At 37.1% G+C, this 16,650-nt stretch overlaps 1 protein-coding gene across 2 annotated transcripts in view; it reads left to right on the forward strand.

The window, feature by feature from the left end:
- The window catches only part of ADAM10 (ADAM metallopeptidase domain 10), a 42,641-nt gene that overhangs the window by 13,274 nt on the left and 12,717 nt on the right, over window positions 1-16,650 (forward strand). For both annotated transcript variants that reach the window (XM_053954922.1, XM_053954923.1), the window contains exons 3-5: window positions 6,948-7,066; window positions 8,262-8,420; window positions 15,345-15,448. In XM_053954922.1, the coding sequence (XP_053810897.1) occupies window positions 6,948-7,066; window positions 8,262-8,420; window positions 15,345-15,448 (382 nt within the window). The remainder of the gene's footprint in view (window positions 1-6,947; window positions 7,067-8,261; window positions 8,421-15,344; window positions 15,449-16,650) is intronic.

Consider the following 16,650-nt stretch of genomic DNA (forward strand, 5'->3'; position numbering starts at 1 on the left):
TTTTATTCTTGATTCTGTAGTAATCTGTAATCATTCATATTGCCCTCATTACTCAGAGCTGGTAAGTGTGTTTAAACAACATCATTGTTGGCCATATTTGAGTAGGTTATGAAAACAAAGGAGGATACCTGCAGAGAAATACTTGATAAGCTGAATTTTAAAAGTGGTGTTCTGAGCATGCTGCCATGCTGAGATGGACTGAAGTAACTGAGCTAGTTACTCTTGCATTAAAGAGGACTTTATATTGTCAATTTAAGGTTTTTATTACACTATATGTTCTTTTTATGGCATTTAATTTAAGTACTTTTTAAATTGTCCATACAGCACAGTGCTCAATTCATGAAATGAGTCTGCCTTCTGTGTTCTATGAGCCTGTCAGAACAAAAAGCAGACTCAGTATTACTGGATTAATCTGAAAATGTATGTTGTGTCTCTTTCAATTCCATGTGCACTTAAACACACACCCCTAAACAGCTCAACTTCTTAGGTAGGTTGGTTCAACAGTCATCAAATAGAACCTACTGGTTGGCTTTGTGAGACTTAGGAAAATTATTTTCATGAATTTTACTAAGTGAATTTTTTGCAAGATTCACTTACTGCAACTCATTTTAGGCTGTCCTGAATTTGAAAAAGAAAAAAAAAAATTGATATCTTTAGTTCTTAATGTAGTCTTTGTAGTATTATTCACTGCTCTGTGGCAATTCTTCAATCATTACCTTTCTATTAGACCTTTTAAGTTATATACCTTGACAGATAACTTGTCAGACAAGACACCTGTGAATCAGGTATCACTTCTTACACTTGTTTTGTCAAAAAAAACCCAAAACCAAACCCACCCTATGCTGGTACTTGTAGGTAAAGCAGTTTTATCTTGCAGAGAACTGGGAAGAAGGGTCCTAAGTTCTTACACATTTTTTAACTGAAATGAAGTTAAAAAATTCTGGAGGCTGAAACTGCAGCTTAAATGTCTTGCCTTTTATGAGTTTAAATACAGTGAGCTGGATTATGTGTAGCCCTCAGGAAAAAAAAAGCATTTGATGTTTGCCTTGGGTTTGTCTGGGAGACACAATGGTGTTGGACTGGCTGGACAGCCTGGCCAAGGTGCAGCATTTCCACTGTGCTGCTTAAATTGGTATTAATGGTTTACAGCTCTACTCCCTGGCCAGCAAAGTTTAGTAGACACAGCCATGCTCTGAGAAAGTAATGTTCTTAAAATGTATATTTAAATGAATGTATGCAAGCTATGTGCTCATATATCAGCTAGTGGATTTATCTTCTGTGTCTTTACTTGTTTAACTAACAAAGCTTCTTTCCCAACTACTTTTATTGTTTGAATTCATGTAGTAACTTTGCTTGTGCTTGTATTCTAGTACATCTTTACCTGTTTTCTGATTTTTGATATCTTGTTTTTGTTAGAACATGGCATTGCATATAAATAGTCAACTTCATGTAAATAGAAATGGGAAGGTTATTTTTGCTAAGCAGGAAACCAGGAAGTCAGCTCTGTACTGAACTTCCCAATGAAGTTTTACTGAAAGGGGAAAAAAAGTCAACCTGGGGTAAAGGCTGTTCTGCCTTTAAAATCTGTACACTGTCCTCTTCAGGACAGGGAGATACTTTCTCAGAGGGAAATTAGCCAACATGTAGCTTCTTGTAATCCTACTTGGATGGTTTCTCTTAGCTGAGCTAGCTTGTGTTTGCAGCTATGCATATCAAGAGTAATCAGTGGCAAATGCTTTGCAATGAAGGCTGCACTCTCATTGTAGTGTTCTAGAATACCAAGTTTAGCAAGTCTGGCTTCTGAAGGTCGGGAAAGACATCTGAATAACCACAAGTGTCTCCTAGAGGTGCTAATGGAAAACAAACATAAGTTGCAAGCATTCTAGCTGGGATGGCTGTGTTGAAATACTGTAGAGATAGGGATTTACATAAACACTTACTAGGGGATGATTCTGTGTGCATCTAGGTGGATCAAAGAAAGAATGATAAACCTGGAGACCCTATCATGTGCTGCTTCAAAGATAAGTTTTCTTTCGTGTAAGTAGCAGGACTGTGGGAATTATCAATTAAGTGATAAAATATGTTGTGTGGGTTTAATAGTAAGTTAAGACAATGAAAAAAATCTTTGAGTGTGATGGTTCTGTAGAACTGTGGGTAGTATAAATCCAGTGTTAGGTTGTTAAGCTGCCTTCTGTTTACTATTGTTCAGAGCTGGAATGAGTCTGACAGTCTTGTGGGAACTGAGTAGATTGTGGGATGCCTCATGGAAGCAGTTAGAAAGAAGAGCTCAAGTTATTATCCCTGTTCATTTACAGACCCTCCCCCACTGCTTCCATTTTTCCAAGAAGAAAGTCTTTGAGTTCTTAAGTAGGAAAAGGAAGGATAAAAGACTTGCACCTTGAGCAGAACAGTATTTTCTAGATGCTAGCTTGTGAGGAGGCTGATGGAGCCACCACTGCAAGGATTTTTCTGGTTCCTACTGGGAAGAAAAGACTGTGAACCTAAAAATGGACTTGCCTTGTACTGAAGTCATGTTACATACTGCTGTCAACTCATCCCCTTCAGTTTCCTTTCCCCAGCCACTTCTTTCAGCTGTGGAGTAACTCTTCCATCTCCTTTTTTCCCTTTCTCTTTTCTCAACAACCTCCCCATGTCACTTAATGATTTTGTGGGCCTGTCACCAGGTACAGCAGTTTGACTGAGGAAAGGCAGAAAAGGGATAGCACCAAGTGCCATTTTTTTATGCCAGATAACAGCTTTTTCTGCCACTTGTGTGCAGTCTGCAGACTTGGTACCAACTACCCAATATACTGGACATTGCATTGTGGTGAAATCACTGATCTTAGGAGGTAACTCATATTAAAAAGAAATGGAGTCATAGATTTTGCATTAACTCTTGCATGTAAGCCTTTATATCCCCTTTACCAAATGTTAGTAGCATAAAAACATGGCTTGGTTTTTTTTTCTTTCTTTCAAGTACTTGCTCTGATTAGAGCTTAGGATAACATAACTTGAGCCCATGGGAAAGTACTGGGTCTTAGCTAAGTGTGATGCTCTCAACTATAACTTCTTCTTTAATTATGACTGAATTGCTGTGTTACTTGCAAACTTGACATAGTCTCCCTGAGGTAAGCTAAAGAGAAATAAAAATCTACCTCTTGATCGTCTTTTGGGTACTGCCATTAATATATAAGATGTAGTTTATTGTCAAAGCAGATTATATAATTTTATATGTGTGTAGATGTAAAAGTTTTACCAAAATTCGGTCTACAACCAAGTGGGCAACCATATAGTAACTAAGTAGTGTTTTCTTACCATATCAGTTTTCAGATCTGTGGAAAACAGAAGCAGTAACAAATAAGCAAGGTCAAAACTTGGTCTTAATTGATTTAATTCTGTTCTAGAGATCGCTACTGCTGGGAAGTGTCTTCTGTGAGGTAGAAAGAGGCATTATTTTTCTGAAATTAGTTTAATCTTCTGCCTGGTGTGTAGCTAGGCTAAGGAATAGCTTAGTTTGCACTAAAAATTTGGTGCATTGTAAATTGCAAATTATAATTGTCAGAAGTTTATTTGAAGCTTCTTGTTTCTTCCATTGTGGCTAATTTAGAAACCATATTCAGTAATTATATAGACAGATTCATTTAACTTCCCTGGAGTCCCCTGTCCTCAGAAGAATCATGAAATTAGTAGGTTTAAGCCAGGGTAGAATTTATGTTTGAAGTTTGGTGATGTGCTAAAGTTGTTAATTATTGGAAGTAGAGATGAATAGATGCTTGTTTACTCCTCCACCCTCCTCAGCCCTTTTCCTCCCCACAGTCCCAAGTTATCTCTTTCCTCCTTTGGTGGGGGAAAAGTAAAGGAATATTTGTAAATTTTTCATTATTAAGAAGATGAACAGTTTATACAGATTATCCTGTTCTCATCAAGCATGTTTGAATGACTAAGAAAAGACCTGTTTAAAAATAGCTGAGAGATTATCAGGTTATCTAATAGTTTAACTAAGTTAAGAAATCAAATAGAGAATTGTTAGTGTGAAGCACAGCTGAGTTTTTTTGAATTTGTAATAGTTCTCTAATCCTGCAAATAGAGCTGATTTTATTAAAAGATAGATAATCAGCAACAGGGGTTAGAATCTTTAGTGTTTATTATGTAGCAATATGGAAAGCAAGGAGAGGGTAAAAATTAAAGGAGCATAAATAGAGGCTTCCAAATTTTAAACCAGCGAAACTTTAAATTTGGTACATATAACTTCTAACAGTCCATTTTGAAGTGACATACAGGTAATGTTGAGGGAAAGGTATCCCACAGAAGGAACAACCATTCCCAACTTCGTTAAACTCCACTGAGCCCCTCTTTCCCCCAAAAGCAAGCCCTGGAGTGTCGGATGTGTAGGCAAAACTCAAGGCTGACCCTAAAGCATGGTTAGATGGCCACCAAGGGGAGCCCATGACTGCACCACGATTGTCCTGCTGGTTCGGAAGGGTGAGAGCAGCAGCTGAGGATACTCTGGGTGGCTGCACAGATCAGGCCTAGGGCTCGTCCATCCATGGTCTTGGGGTTACACTAAGCTAAGCTTGGTAAATTACCAACTTTCAGGCTGATATCAGGTCCTGGGATTTTTTCCCCTCACTTTGCCAGTATCGATGGGGAGTTAACACATCAGAAGCCCTGCATTCTCTTGCACTGTGTACTTCAAAGCCATACAAAATTGCTGATGCAGGTGGGTGTTAGAGACAACTTCTGCTCAGTTTTATTTGCAACATACATGAACACAACCAGAAAAATGTAGTTTTAAAGAAATGATGTATACGTTTCTGAAAGAAAAATGCTATATAGGGTGAGGGATTTTTCCCAAAAAACTTCCTTCCATGAGGAAAGATATGAAGTCTTCTATCAAATACTAGAGAAGGGAGAAGAGATTCTAATGGGTCCAGGATCTCTTTCCATTTCACTTCAGTTCAAATGCACTGAGAGTCTGATCCATCCTTGAGTGTGACAACTCAGTCACAAGGAAAGCTCAAAATGGAGCTCAAGTCTGTGTAACACCCTGAGCAGTGTATTACATCCAAAGTGAGTATAACTTTTTCAAGTATGTAAATGAAGTTTGTCATATTCTCATCAGTGTTGGTCTTAATTTCTTTCTACCTGTTAATTTTTAACTTCTGCCCAGGAGAGCCACATAAAGCGGCTTCAAGTCCCCACACTGCCCACCACCCACCCTCAAAAAACCTGTTGGGTAATCTTGTGGCATTCAGTCCTACCATGTGTCTCTGGGTTGCTTGTTCATGTTATTTCCTCTTCCTCATGAGCCTCTGGGTTGCCTTTAAAGGACTGTTGTGGCAGAGGTAGTAAAAAGATGAACGTGAAGAACAATCATTCTTATTTCTTGTCTCAGTGATGCCTGTATCCAGGTGCTCAAATGAACTCATCCTTCCTTTGTAACACGAGGATCTTCCTTGTAAAATACATCTCTACTAGAACTGTGCTAGGAGCACTGCTGGGCTTGGCACAAAGCCTGAGTCTCAGGGAATTGCAGAAGTTTAACCTTCCCATCTACCAGCCACATCTCAGAGTTTCATAACCTCGTAGTAGATACCTGTGACACGTTGCCAGAGAAGAGTACTTGCTTTGAAGCTTTATTAACACTGTGGTAGTAATAATAAATATAGTTTGATTGTGAAATGCTGTTTGCATACAGAATAGTCAACATGAGTCACCACAGCCCTTCCCAGGTGTTAAGTGTAGGCAAGACTTTTTTTTTGATCTTGAAGTTTGCATCTTAATGTTTCAAAATACTTATAACTATAGTGTCATATTTAATGTGCAGGTGGAAACTGAAGATACACTTTGTGTATGCTTCAGCTCATTAGTAAAAGGTAACTAGATTTAATCAGCTTTACACTGTGGCTCTTAATTGCCTGAGTTATTCTGTTGGTCGCATACTGGGATACTAACTTTCACTGTGAAGGTCAGCTCTGATGGTCATGGTTTTTAGATGAAGACTCAAATCCAAAAGTACTCAACTTATCAGAGTTACTTTTTGTGTAACAAATTGGTGATGTAACTATAATATTCCTTCAATTTCATCATTGTGCGGAGAAGGAAAAATATAGGAGGAAAATCAAGACTAAAACTGGAATGGTTGAAGTTTCAACAACTTTGTGATCTGTATTTGCACAAATGTTTATACAAAATTTAAGATAATACCAAATGAAATTCTGAAGCAAGCTAATGGTTGTCACACATATGAATTTGTATGTCAGGTATTTTAAAACACTTCAATTATGTTGCTTGCTTGAATGAAACTCCTGTTGTCATAAAAGCAAGCTGTTTCATATGAAGATTGGCAGTAGGATTTTCATTAAAGTATGCAGTGCTGCGACTGAACTCAATCATTTAATGAATAGAGCTGTTTACATACTTGTTCATGTAACTCTACCACTTTGAGTATATTTATTAGATATTGTTGCCCATATTATTTTTTGAGTTTCAGTTGAAACACTGATTAACTCACCTTTCATTTAAGTTATTTAAATCTTAAGTGCCATCAATAAATGTAAAATAAGTGAAAGCTGGTTTTATCTGTTCTGCTTCACAGTGCTGTAAAGTAAAATAGTTGCATTTTTCCTAAGCTACTTGAGTGTCTTCTGAAGGACTGGGAACAAGTGTATAGTCCAAGTCAGCACTTTAGAATTGTGTGTTTAAGTCTAATGTGTTTTCTGGCTTAAATCTTGTAAACTTAGCTACTTATATAAAAAGCATCTAAAGAATCTTGCTTTAAAAATCCTTCTAGGCTCTGGTCTAATTCTTGTACAGTACAAACATTTTGTACAGAAAAATCTTACAAGGCCTGCAAATTGTTTGCACAAAAATGTAGTTTTGAAGTACTTAGTGCTCTTGTAGCTGAAGCTCAGTGCCAATTTACTGTCTTGTTTTATTCATTTTAGACAATTCAACCTTCGAATGAAGAGAGATACATCTCTTTTTAGTGATGACTTTAAAGTAGAAATATCAAACCAAGTAATTGATTATGATACCTCCCATATTTACACTGGACACATTTATGGTAAGTATAACACTTTTAAATGGATGAAAGTGCAGCAATTTTAAACAGGAATTTTCTAATAGTATGTGGAGAAAATTAGTATCAGTATTAGATTATTGTTAAACTTTAATAATGCATCTAATACATTTAAACTCTCATCTGCTTTTATATATGAGTCACACTTAGATGAGTATTTTATCTAATAATTTTCATATCCATAAAACTTGAATTTCAAATCTGTTTGTAAACATTCTCTTCATAGAAGTCTGCATTTTAAAAAAAGAGAGAAAAGTTGTATACATTGAAGAAAAAAGAAATCAGGTGCCATTTTTAGTTTAAAGGAGTAAAAGGAATATAGTTACCATCATTAAGGGTAATATATCTGATTTTAGTAAATACAAAAGATAAAATTGATTAAAAATGAAAAAGAATTACAGAATTAAAAGCAGATGGAAAGAAGAAATGGATTAAGATTTACTCTGCCCCTCTTTGTACTGTTTGTTTGGTTTTCCTGAAGGTCTTTCTAAGCCATTTTCTGCAGTCTTGAAGTGAGCATTTTCAACTTTGAAATGTGATAAACACAGGGCTTCATATGCATCTAGGCAGACCAATTTACCAGTTATTTTGAGTAGGTCAGAAGGCTTTTTGATAGTGTGATTCTGAATTTTCCTCAATGGAAGAGTATATAAATACTGTTTGAGCAGAGTAATCTTTTCATCCTTTTTATGGGAAAGGCTGTTGGGATGCTGGATGTTGTAGCAGTCAGTGATTAAACTTTGACACTTGTACTTCTCCTGATTATGACTGTTTAAAATATAAATTCATTCTATGCCAGGTTTAAACCTAGCTACAGTTTTAAGACAATGATGCTTGAAGAGAGAAATGGATGTCTTGAATATGGGGAAGTCCTTCTTTCAAAGTTGTGTATATGCTCTGATTTCATTGTTTATTATTTCTAATTATCTGTATGACCGGATGTATAAGGACAGGATTTGATTGTAGAATTACATGCTGTGTATGTACCAGCTTTAAAATACAGAGTTGAAGTCTTCCTTATATGGTTTTTAAACATTTAGTTTATGCACCTGATTGGGAAGCTGCTGAACTTGGTGATTGTGATTTTGCTGTAACTGTTTATCTTGGTGACGGATAATCTTAGTCTTAAAAATTATTTTTGAAGGGTATAAAAAAGCTAATACACTTTGTCCCTTAACAGGTGAGCAGGGAAGTTTTACTCACGGGTCTGTTATTGATGGAAAATTTGAAGGATTCATCCAAACTCACAGTGGGACCTTTTATATTGAGCCAGCAGAGAGATACATAAAGGACAGAAACTTACCATTCCACTCTGTCATTTATCATGAAGATGATATCAGTGAGTACTTCCATTTTGTGCTACAGATGAAATATTTTTTTAATTAAATGTCAAAACCTGTATGCCATTTGTAAGCTCAAATGAGACTTTGGCTTTTGTATGACACTGTAAATCATGCTGTCCTCAAGTGATTCATATACGGTTAAGGTGTGAGAGAGATTTATGGCAAACCAAAGTCAGTCTTTATTCTGCCATTTGAAGAAATCCTTAGCAGTCAGGCTTAAGTGTGCAAGCAGTACATTTCCTACCCAATGGATACATGTTTCTTTGAAAAATACATTCTTAAAATGATATATACTGATTGTTCTTCCATGTGATCTGGAGAAGAAACGATAATTAAAATTCAAGTCACTCAATGATTACGTATATCTCATGAGGGTGACTTTTATGTGAAATAAAAGCTTCTCCTGCATGTGTCTCTCACATGTGCATTCAGAGAGCTCTTAAGAAGAGGTGGTGCCACCCAGTATGTCCCATTTTACACAACAGCTGATGGAAGGGTACAGAGGATAGTACTTAAATTTGACCAGAATAGCCCCAGAAATCTAGCTTCAGTTGCAAATGCTCAGAAGGATGAAAAAGTACCATTAAATACTTCTATGTCTTGAGAACTGATGCACCAGAGTTCTCCTGCATTTTACCTGCCTATTTATGTATGATCAGTCTTCAGATGTAATACAAATGAGTTTTGTTTGATGCTTAAGTTATATTGAACCTCAAAAGTACTGCCTCAGAAGTTACGGTTCCAAATTTGAATCCTTCAAGGATCAAGGAGGTATCAAAGGTAAATGTTAGCAGCATCAGTTTAAGACTAACTTTTGGTTATTGAAGCTAACAAAGTGTCTTTCCAGCTAACTTCAGGATGTCAGTCTTGCTTAAAAAAATCAATTTAAACCATAACTTCATTTAAAAATGTGTCCCATCAGGCCACTGTGCAAACCCTAGAAGACTTGAGGTTGAAATCTCATTTGAAATTGAATGAGGAGGCTTGCACTAGAAATTACTTGAACCGCTCTGATAATGATATATGTATAAACCATTTTCAAAGTATGTCATAATGAGACTACATTGTGAAAAGAAGTGTCAAAAGAATAGGAAGTTAGATGAGGAAAATTTCTGATTGCGATTTGACTTTGTATATTACAATTTTCTCGGTGCTGTAAGCCAGTGAAAAAAACAGGGTTATTGCATATTGCTCTCCTTGATTACTTCTCTTGGGTGAATGCAGTGAAGAGAAGTGATCTTTCTCCACGAAAAACTCAGCAAATTTAGGTGGTTTTTTTGTACTTTTCTTTCAGTGGCAGTATGTGTGCTGTCTTTGTGTATATTACAATTGCTGTGAGCTAGCAAATATGTTTGTCATTCCTGTTATATCATTCTGTAAATATGATTACTAACCCAAAAGCAAATAGAATTTCCATAATTTTAAAGAGCTTGTGAACGAAAGCATTTACTAGATTTGCGAACAGTATTTGTTTTCTGACTAAGTGTATGTTTTCTTGGTGTTTACAAGACTCATACTTAAGAATAATTTTATGGGATAACATTCCATATTTTTGATTCTCAGAAGGAAGCTGCAGCATGAGCTTCATTTTCATCTCTACAGAGCATTGCTGGTCAGTTCAGCTGGGGGGAAGTCAGTTCAAAGGGGAGAAGGCAGTTTTCCCTGTTAGCTGCAGTTGGAGTATTACTGGCTTTGCTGCTGTAGCAGGAAAATAGTGAGGGAAAAGTAATAAAAAAGTTACAAAAGTTTGGTGTGGAGCTGTAAGATACATCTTTCATAACATTTCTGTGAATAATTCACACATACTTTTAAGTTTTGTGTTGCATCTTATAGGTCTCACTGAACAGTTCAGTTCACTGCTTGATAGTGGGAATGTTGGACTTCCACTTATGTAGGACTTTGTGTAAATAAGTCACTGTCAGCTTCATAAAGGGTTTTATTAACTAACCCTTTTGTTGAAAAGAGGGGGAGGAGGAAAGTAAGAGACATAAGGCAGTGATGTGCCCAGTTTTCAAAGGTTGAGACAAGCAAGAAGATTGTCTCATGTCCCAGTTCCTTATGCTGTAAATAGTGAGTGACTAAAAATACTCCTCACTGTTATCGAATACTGACAGAAATAGCACTTGTGCCTTAAAGAAGCAGATAAATTGATTTTATGAAAGTTACTATTGCTGTTTTGTAGAAGTGGTCTCTGTTGGAAGAGTAAATGGATCATTTTGGGAACTGGAAAAAGTAATGTTGAAATTGCTTCTTACTAATGTCTTATAAAGTGAACAGGAGCAGGGTATGTTGGGTGTTTTTAATTATTCAGCTATTAGTATGTGGTATTGGTATGGCTTACATCATTTTTCCTCTTGGATCTAGTGCATCAAAACCATTAGTTAGAAAGAAAATCAGATTATCAGAGGGGATGGTCTAAATCTATTCTAATGAGGCACATTAAAGCAGCAGTGCAGTATGGCTTCCAAGTCGCCAAGTGAGTGAACATTGCTGCTTGCTCAGCAGGGTTGAAAATAACCCATCCTGGAGCAAAGTCTAAGCAGCACTATTTAAAAACACGTCACCCCTGTTGGTTGCTGCCAGCACAGTCTGATGTGCTTGTGTTCTGATTGTATAGTATCACTTCAGTCATTAGGATCATAGATGCCACTAGGATTTCTGTTGTCTGAAATAGCTGGAATATACAACTGCTTCTGTCTCTTTCTGAAGAGTGCTTTTGAAGCTACATTATTTTTGTCTTTCATGAGACCTATTTTTGCATTGAACTGCAGCTCCAAAAAACCTCAACAACTCAGAAAAGCTAAGCTTTGTAGTAGATTTGTTGTTAATTTGTTGTTACTGCTCTAATTTAAAGCTAGCTCTTTTGAAATAGAGTCAAACCACTACTGTCTTATGTAGGACAAAAGCAACAAAAATGATCACGTTTCTGACTCAGGAGAAACTGAGGTAAAAAGTCATCTTTGCTTTAATTTGGGTATTTTTTTGGTCACCCATGGTTCAGCCTTTTGAAACAATATGCTTTTTAGTGCTTTTCAGAAACCACAATGCAACATATGATTAGCATCTCAATGAGTTCTTTTTCAGTAGTTAAACAAAAGTTGTTTTGTAAATGGGGATTATATTGTCAACTTTATAAGGCAGCCTTTGTCTGTTACAGTGGATCTGGTGACCAGTGGAAGGCAGCCTTCTATTCATGACTTGAAACACAAGTTGAATGATTTTAGTTTCTAAACCAGTCTTGATAAACTGTTTTATAATTTACCGTTAGAAAGATGCAAATTGCTGTTTACATTGAGATATTTAGGAAACATTTCTTTAAGGGTGAAGGTATATTTACTTTATTTAAATCATATTTGCTTCAAGTGTATCCCTGAGTTCATACTGCAAAATACAAAATCAATATTTCTTCAGATCAACAGTATACAGGAAAATCCTGTTCAGATCTTCCAGAAAATTAACATGGCCACTTAATTGTCTTTATGATCTTGGAAGGGGCATACAACTGAGAACAGAAAGTGAAGTGGTTTGTAATTTTGCAAAGCCCTATCTGCTGAATAGGCTGACCATTGAAAACTGTGTTATTAATGACAACCTGGTTTCTTTTTCATCACATTGTGATGACAGTTGTCATGGGAGCACAGCATCACAAAGTGCTGCAAATTAAATCTGTAATAAGGATTTTTTCTTTTATCTGCTTACATTTGAGTTTCATTCTGCCATTATTGCTTTTGCTAGTATTGGGCAAATTTCTATGGCTGTTAAAGAATTGAGTTTTCATCATTTTTAATGGAAGTTTGATGTCATCCTTGCCCAAGATGCCTAAATTCAGTAATTATTAAGTGGTTAGCCTAAATGCTTAACAGATCATACTATTAACTGATAATTAGAAGAAGAAAAACCAAATGTTCAAGAATGTCTTTGTGGAAGGTAGTAATGCATCTTCTTGAAAGGAAAGAAATCTTATTTTGAGCATCTGGAGTATATATCATTAAAAATTATCTGCCATCTAGTTAGAATAAGACATTTTAGTTAGAAGGTATGCAATGATAAGATTTTGCAGGTGGTTTTTAGATCCACTGTTATTTTTTCCTACTCTTTATTATTTCTTAACATTCTGCGAGGATGTACAAAACCTGAAAGTGGACAGTACTGGAAAAGAAAAAGTTGGGGATTTTTTTTGACTAATGATTTTTTCTAGTTAGAAGATTGAACCTCTTCTACAGTAGCTCTGTTGGAAAATAGTCTTCTGTTTTCTCAACTCTGCATTCACTGTAAGCAATCATTTCATGGTGAAAGCAGGTTTTTTCCTTTTCGCTTCTCAGGGTTGTGGTAGGGATAGGCTAAGAAGCTCTTGATCCCAAAGAGCTGGCGGAAGGCTGCACAGAAAGCTGGCACATCTCAGAGCATTGCAAAGCTTCACAAGAGCATGGACCAGACTTGTGTCTTGTGGGTCAAAACTGGCCAAGTCATCTGACACCATGTAGTTCTTGCTTAGCTTCAGATATTTAAAACTGGAACTGCTGCAGGGGATGATGGAAGCAGGAAGTCTCAAAAGATGACGAGGGAACGGTGCCTTCACAGTTTGGGGGCAGTTCAGCATTTAGCAAATAAAAACTTCATATGCAACTTTCCCTGGAAGTTAGACACGGTTCCAAAGTGAACTATCCTGTATTACCTGTCTCCATGATTAGCAGGGTGGTTTCAAATCTGCCTCTGGGGGATTTGTCTTTTCCAGCACATGCAAAATCTTGGCAATTGCTGTTGCAGGCTGTTTTCTGTTCATTTTTTTGTAATTTTAACTGTCATGGCTTTAAAGTGTTCTTTACTAGATTATTACTTTTGAAGTGAGAAATACCTGAAGTGCAGGCAGTCAGTATAAAAAAATGTGTTAAGGGATTTCCTAACACCTTTGGGAAACAAGATAGAAAGAAAAGAGAGATCATTTTGTGTAATAAACTGAGCATATTTATTTCCAGTACTGCTCTGTCAGTTGTCATAATGCTTCAGAGTGGGGCTCCTGCAGGAGTTTCTTGCAGGGTACAGTGGTTTTCTGCAGGGGCAGTGTGTGGAGGAAAGACAGGATGGGCCATTGCTCCTGCCCCTGGGTAACCTGCTCTTGCAGGGATAAACTGTTGGTGGTGTGAAGTCAGCTCATAAGTAATGAAAATTTGCATTACACTAAATACAGTAGAATTTTTTATACTATAGTGGGAGGAAAAAAGGGTGGTGGAGATGGAGAAGGGAAGGACCATATCTACAGTCCTTTGCTCATAACTCCAATCTAGTGATATTAAACAGGATCCCCCAAAAGTAGAAGGTGACTCCAACAGAGAGTGGTGATATTGGTTAGCCAAGTCAGTGTTCCACTACCATGCTGGAGCAAATTGTGTGAGGTGACTTGCAGTAAGAGCATATTTTTCTCTTTCTCCATTCTTCTGGCATTGTGCTAGGGCTAATTGTGCTGGGAGGAATGTGATGAGAGAGCAGTTCAAAAATGGTATTTGTGTGGTGGTAGAAATTGAAATAAGGGAAACCAGTATGTAGAAAGTAATGAAATAAACTTACAAGGTAAGCTGTATATTGAAATAGTTCAGCAGTATCATGCAGTATGACTGTAAGAAACAGCCATAAGACTCCAAGAAAAATAAAGGCAGCTGTCAGATGAAACCATACAGAGCCCATACTCCAAGGGAGTACATCTGCTATGCTCCAGCTACTGCCAAGCCTTGACTCCACAGCCCAGACTAGATCTAGTCCAGGGCAAAATCACCTGAAATGCATAGAATGTGGGCATCAGGTCCTTGGTGCCTAGGCTTTACAGTTCTGCTCTTACATAGCTGTTCTTTTACTCTTTGAATTTGGATCTCCACTCTTTAAAAAAAAAACACCTCTTCACCAAACAAAAATAAAAAGACAAATGAATCAACCAACAAATCCCAGAACACAACAAACCTTGGTAAAGTTTGTACATTTCTGATAAAAGTGGCACTCGGTTGAGAAGGTGCTAAAACTGTGGTTTGCCCTACAGAAACTGACTTGTTAAGTATTCAGATCTGTGGCTACCATAGCCTGTATTCCATTATTTCTTACCTGGGCACCAATTTATGACGGGGTTGCATCTGCAAAGAAATCAAAGGGGAAGTATTCAGTATTTCTCATCTCCAGAGGAAGCTTCTGCAAATACAGGTTGCAAATGTGCAATAGGTACTGACAGCAAAAGCTAAGCACGTGTGCCTGAAACACGTTCCCTTGTGCAATGAGGTCTGCACTGACAGCTATTGCAAGAGTTGGCCTTGTTAAACAGGAGATTGTGGGATTTTCTCACTAGTTTGGATCTCCAGCATTTTTAACTAACATGTAGTGGTTAACTAAACCATGGTTCTATCCAATAGCATTTCCCTTCTTATGTCTTGGTAGTGAGGTGGCATAATGTGAAAACTTCCCAAAAATCAGTGGAAGATGAATAAAATAATAAAATCCTGTAAGAATGTTGGCAAGGTTTCTTTGTTTACCAAGTGGCATAAAAACCCTTTCTCTTACCCAAGAAGTCTTTAGTATATTTGATATCTAATAACTTTCCATTGTGATGTCATATTTTGATGGCTACTTTTAGCTGAAGTAAGTGGGTACAGATGTGTAAATAAAAGCTCTTGTTCTTACGTTAGGCACTGCTCATCATATTTTCTTGTGCTGCCTGAGAAAATAAGGAGCAAATGTCAGTTTTGTTCTGTTGGTAAAACTAAGAATGTCTTAGTAGAAATGTTTAATGAAAAAAAGCTGCATAGACCTTGCATCTTCTGCTGCTTCCCTCAAACCACATGCACAATATTGGACACCAACTGAGTAAGTTGCACTGATGCAGCCATATTTTGGACTTGTACTTGGAATTTGAAAACTCAACTTGGCCTTCCTCTTTTTAGAATATCCACATAAATATGGACCACAAGGAGGTTGTGCAGATCATTCAGTATTTGAAAGAATGCAGAAGTACCAGATGACTGGTATAGAAGAACCAACAACAGAGGTACAACAAAGGCTACTGGATTATGTTGATTAGTGCTTAGTGTGATAACTTCCTATTTCTTGTATGTTGTCTCTTACTTTTGGTGAGCTATCATCCCTCCACATTGTGAGATACTTAAAATTATTGCTGGAGGTTTCTTTTTAACATAATTTTTCTAAATTCTTTTTCTCATTGCTTCTGTAGCCCAGATGTGCTACTTATAGTCTTAATGAATCCTAAGTGATCTCAAATTTTTCAACAGTTAGAATTTTAGATGGATGTGGAAATCAAGCTTGAAATGAGGAATATACTTTATTGCAATTGAGAAGGAAGAGTTTCAAGATCCCTTGATCTCCAAGTAATACATTGGTTCTACAGAATAATAACTTCTAGATTTTCAAGTTATGTTAATGTAACACACTTGGGATATATGAGTGCTCTCAGTGGAGAAGTAAGAGGTATTGGTGGGAGAGTCTTCCTAACAACCCTGTAAGCTTGTGGGGGTTACAGCATGTTACTGCTGTGAGAGGTAAGTGTCCTGTGGCAGGAGCCTGTGTACCTGGGTGGAGTCCCACAGTGGGTTTGCACTCAGGTTTGCACCACATGTCACAAAATACTTTTTTTCTAGCAGCAAATTACTGAGTTTCTTTTAGGCTTAGCTGTGTTCTGAGCTGTTCAGAGTCTTGGCATAATTTTGTGGTGTCAGCTAAATACATACCCAGAAAACTATGCAATATGGCTTGTTAAATAGCATCAGCAACTTAGTTTATTTATGTTGGGACTCCAGAAATTGTCAACATTAATGCACTTTTCAGCATTGGTAACAATAGCATGCTTTCCCAAAAATGTGCTTGTAAAACTTGTTGGAGAGAGAGGGCCATAAGCCAGTGAGTGCTGTAAGGCCAATGTGCTCCTGATGCCTTGAGAGGCTACCTGCAAGAGAGGCTAGACAGTGTTAAAGGAATAAAGTAGGGTTTTGTTAAAAGGCCTTTAAAGGATGCACCTTGGGCAGTACAAGAGCCCAGCTGTGGCTCTACCCAAGATGGACTCTGAGTCACGAGTTTTCACACTTTTATAAGTTTTGGTCCATTTCCATATTGGGGTTGATTGTCCAGTTACAGCTTCAGGTTATGAAGTCCCATCTTCTCAGTTTGCCCTCCTCAGTTTGTTGCTGTTTACACTTTTTGGGTTTTGTCTGATTAAACTGTGAAGAGAACTTGCTA

The sequence above is a fragment of the Vidua chalybeata genome, chromosome 13 (assembly GCF_026979565.1).
Source record: "Vidua chalybeata isolate OUT-0048 chromosome 13, bVidCha1 merged haplotype, whole genome shotgun sequence".
Lineage (NCBI taxonomy): Eukaryota > Metazoa > Chordata > Aves > Passeriformes > Viduidae > Vidua > Vidua chalybeata.